The sequence below is a fragment of the Sphaeroforma arctica genome (genome assembly GCF_001186125.1).
Source record: "Sphaeroforma arctica JP610 unplaced genomic scaffold supercont1.236, whole genome shotgun sequence".
NCBI classification, from domain to species: Eukaryota; class Ichthyosporea; order Ichthyophonida; genus Sphaeroforma; species Sphaeroforma arctica.
Window position 1 is genome coordinate 79,861 of NW_014040322.1, and position 4,665 is coordinate 84,525.

The 4,665-nt window shown below is 38.3% G+C and overlaps 1 protein-coding gene across 1 annotated transcript; it reads left to right on the forward strand.

The window, feature by feature from the left end:
* Positions 1-275: 275 nt before the first annotated feature.
* On the forward strand, positions 276-3,308 carry SARC_04299 (hypothetical protein; the record flags this gene model as incomplete). The annotated part of the gene is made up of 4 exons (XM_014301885.1): positions 276-471; positions 871-1,091; positions 2,273-2,343; positions 3,191-3,308. 4 exons carry the CDS (start codon positions 276-278, stop codon positions 3,306-3,308), a joined length of 606 nt encoding a protein of 201 aa, XP_014157360.1.
* Between the last annotated feature and the right edge of the window lie 1,357 nt (positions 3,309-4,665).

Consider the following 4,665-nt stretch of genomic DNA (forward strand, 5'->3'; position numbering starts at 1 on the left):
ATATAACTTAAAGAGTTCGGGATCGAATGAACGGGTTTTGACTTGTGTTGTGGTGTGCATCTGGCGCGAGAGAAACATGTGCACGGCTCCGCAATATCTTTGTGATTTATCTATCTGTTCTTCTGAGCGAGTTAAAAAAGTCCTGCATAATTAGGTCAAGGACTCAGACAAATACAGGGAATCGATCGCTGGCGTGTGGTTGATGACAGTGTGTATACTTGGCGTAAAACGTTGTAGCGCTATATCATAGGTTTTATTCTCGCCCTCCGAACTCCATGATATTCCAGAAAGGACAAAGCGGTCCCCTTCTGGATGTGGTGGTGAGTGCCCTGAACCTTGAACTTTCAGACACCTCTGCGCCATCCCAGAGCAGTTCTGGACACCCTAAGGACACAGCTGCGCCTGCGCAATTGGAATTCGAGTGTACGCAGGTGTCGCTTTTGGCCATCGCAAATTCCTTGGGCACTTGTGGTAGGTAGTGATTTGATTCGAGTATATAAAATGTATGTTTTTGATTGATTTTATCAAAATCGCTTGTAGCCAGACACATACTTGCCGGCCCAAGCAAAGCCTCAGATCACACTGTCATTTGACGGTTCTACACACACATACAGGGTGCGCAAAAGTGTATATATAGCAATCCATAGATACACTCACATACCTATGCATATACACCTCCACTCAATCACTCGCTCGCACATGTGCATGTACATCTCTACGTATCCTCACCCACACACATGTCTATATATCTCTCTAATTAATCACACACGTGTGTATATATCTCTCTAATTAATCGCACTCACATACACATGCGTTCACATCCCTACATGCATGTACACACACACGGTACTCTCTACTACTTTCCCATAGATAATATCATCGTCCTGAAGTGCTCGAGTGTGTGTCTCTACGAGACCCCGCCGATACGCCCCACCTCTACCGCCGAGGAAGCAGGACGTGAGGCTATGAATAAACCGAGGGGTCCTAAAAATAGATCGAGCGATGCTGAAAATAGATTCATGGCCGAACGGCTACCGGTGATTCTACACCCAAGATTAGACGACTTGTCCAAGCAGTCAGGTGACACGAAGGTAGAAACAACTAGTTATATATTGTGTGTGTGCTTGTGTCATATTTCGTGTGCGTGTGTTAGTATGATTTTCTTGTGTGTTTGTCATGTTGTTGTACAATGTGTGTGTGTGTGTGTGTGTGTTGCTATATTTTTTTGTATGTGTGTGTGTGTTGCTATTATTTTTTTTGTATGTGTGTGTGTGTGTTTGTTGCTATATATTTTGTATGTGTGTGCTGTTATATATTTTGTGTGTGTGTTTGTGTTATTGTTCGTGTGTGTGTGTTACTATGAACTTCTTGTGTATTTGTGTATGTGGTCATACATTTTCTGTGTGTCTGTGTGTATTGTAGTACATTCGTGCGTATTTGTTTGTTATACAATTTATGTGTGAGTTAGTATAATTTCCACTCTGTGTTGTGAGTGTTGTTGTTGATTTTGCGTGTGTATATGTTGTGTTAGTGTGTTTGTGTGTGCGTTTGTGTGTTTGTATGCGTTTGTGTGTGTGGTTGTGTGTGTGATTGTTGGTGCACATATACTTTTCCCCGCATTCTGCTGCATTCTCAGTATTGTGAATACGTTTATCAATCCTTGTACATGTGCAAACACAATTGAGTACAACAAACAACAATCTTTCATGAAATTGTTCATATCTTCACCTGTTTCTTTCTCTCATTCATTTCGGCAAATCTATATGCTGGCCCTGTCTTAGCACAGATGGGCTACTATTGTCCAGTCTGCGACTAATTAACCGTACCTTGAACCCAATTTATGCACACATCAAGACAAATAGTCCAATTTGTGACTAATATACCAGACCTTGACCCGATTTGTACACACGTTACACAAGCAGTTCAATTCAAGACCAATTAAATTTAGACGCACATTAACACAAAAAGTTCAATCTACAACTTATTATCCATACCTTGACCCAATTTACACACCCGTTAACACAAATAGTCCAATTTTGAGACTATTTAATCATACCTTGACCCGATTTATACACACATTAACACAAATAGTATAATTTTGAGACCATTTAACCATACCTTGACCCAATTTATGCACACATTAACACAAATAGTCGAATTTTAAGACCATTTAACCATACCTTGACTCGATTTATGCACACATTAGCACAAACAGTCTAATTTGTAGACTATTTGACCACATCTTGACCCATGTTATTCATTCCGTTTCCAGCTACCACCAGAGACCATGTTGACTGTGACCATCAGTACGACTACCCAAGCGACGGCAACGGCAAATGGTGAGTATGTGTGGCATAGTTGGGTTTGTACTGGCTCGAATTTGTATGTGTGTGTTAATTTCTATGTCCGTTCATTTCTGTATGCCTATATTCATATGTAATAAAAATATTTTATTTCATATGTCCACATTTATTTGTATGTGTGTATTGCTATATGCTTCTCTTTATATGTGTATGTTTAGTTCTACATGCGCTTATGTCTACAGGTACATATTTATTTGTTCATGTTTATTGCTAAAGGCCCATGTTTAATCTATGTTCTATTTTCATATGCCTATATTTATATGTATGTTTATTTCTTTATGCCCATATTTATATACATGTGCTTATTTCTCCATGTCCAAATTATTATCTATGTGTATTTCTATATATCCAGGCTACTATGTACATGTTTAGCCGTTTCCTCTGTTGTACGTGACCCGTCTGTGACTGTATGTGTCTCTTGCTTCTGAGATAGGTGCGCGTTGCTTCAGGTATCTGCCTGTCCGTGTGTATCCCGAAGTGCTGATCATTATATAACTACAAGTCTAATTAGTCTACGTCTGTATTTTTATCTGTCTTTCAGGCCAAACTCGATCCGTACAGCCAAATGCATGTTTGTGTGGGCTTGATCATACAGGGTGATAGATTTATATACCTACCATTCATGAATGCTTCAGGTGTATTGGATAGAGTGTTTGGGGTGGTATGTCACCCAATTAGAACAGAAGCCCTGATGCGACGCCAATTTGACTTGTATCAAATCTAAACACCGATTCTAGACTCCATTTTCGTCGCTTCCGAATTCCTAGTTCCCAATTTAGATATTCCAAATTCCCGATTCTGAATATTCTAAACCTCTCTCCTATCAGGAATGGTGGTGTGCGTGGACGCCAAACAGCTACAATTGGTACACCGCCAATCAGACGATTGGGCCAAAGTACTGCAGAGCATCCTGACTCCACCCCAGCCACCTATACCTGGGTATGACATAACACACAACACTCAACCGTTCTTATTTGCGTACACATCTGAGTTATTTCCGTATGTATCTTTTTATACTTACATGTATGTACAGATCGATATAATGTATATATATATCTATACATACACATATTAGATCTTATCCATCTATAGATACATATGTATGTATGTATAGTAGATAGATAAGATATGCATATATGTCCTTCTTATTTTTCAGACGTTTGATACGTTTATTTTTTCAATTTCGTCTGCACCAATCGTATATATATGTTTCCGTTGACACTCATATAATGTCTATTTGTATAGACTTACTTTGTCCTAGTTATATATCTGTTCAAAGTTATTCATGTGTCTTTTTGCATACCAATACTTTTGTCTTAATTATATATCTGTTGACAACTATACATATGTCTATTTGCATGCCCAAACCTTTGTTCTAGTTCTACATCTGTTCACCCCCATATATACTTGTAGTTGAATCGGACGTAGTATATGATATTCCACGTAATGATTAATTCTTATTTTTCGGGTCTAAGGTAGGGTACAGAGCTTGTGGAATGAAACATGCAAAGATGAATTCTCCTGTACGAAACAGCTTACTTTATGCATCCTCGTTTAGGCACAACGAGTGTATTCGAATATACATATATACATTCATACATACATACATACATACATACATACACACATAAATAAATACATACATACATACATACATACATACATACATATATAAATACATACATGCATGCATGTATGTATACTTACTTACTTACTTACATACATACATACATACATACATACATACATACATACATACATACATACATACATATAAATATACATACATACATAATCACGTACGTACATATATATATATGTATATAAGTATATTATATATATATATATACATGTGTGTGTGTATATGTGTGTGTGTATGTGTGTGTGTGTATGTGTGTGTGCGTGTATGTGTGTGTGTTGTGTGTGTGTGTGTGTGTATTATAACATACTAGCACACAACATTGACTACTGTGCTAGGTTTGGTTCGCATGCTTGTGCACATCCATTTAATACCACTTCGGTTCTTCCTTCATGCTTACGCACTTCTTGCTACCACTAGTCCAGTCAATCCGTTTAATCCGTTTAATTCGTTTTATGTATACTAGGAGTAAGACGTATGAATATCCCTATTCTATACCCCTTGTTTAACGTTTCTCCGATGTTCTCCCACCCTCAGCTACGCACCAGATCCAGTGAAGATCGATTTGTCTGTGAATGTGATGGACTCTGATGTACTGTACGAAGAACCTGGAACATCTGCGAGTGTGTCGACCACAGTAGGTATGATCTGTCTGCCTATTTG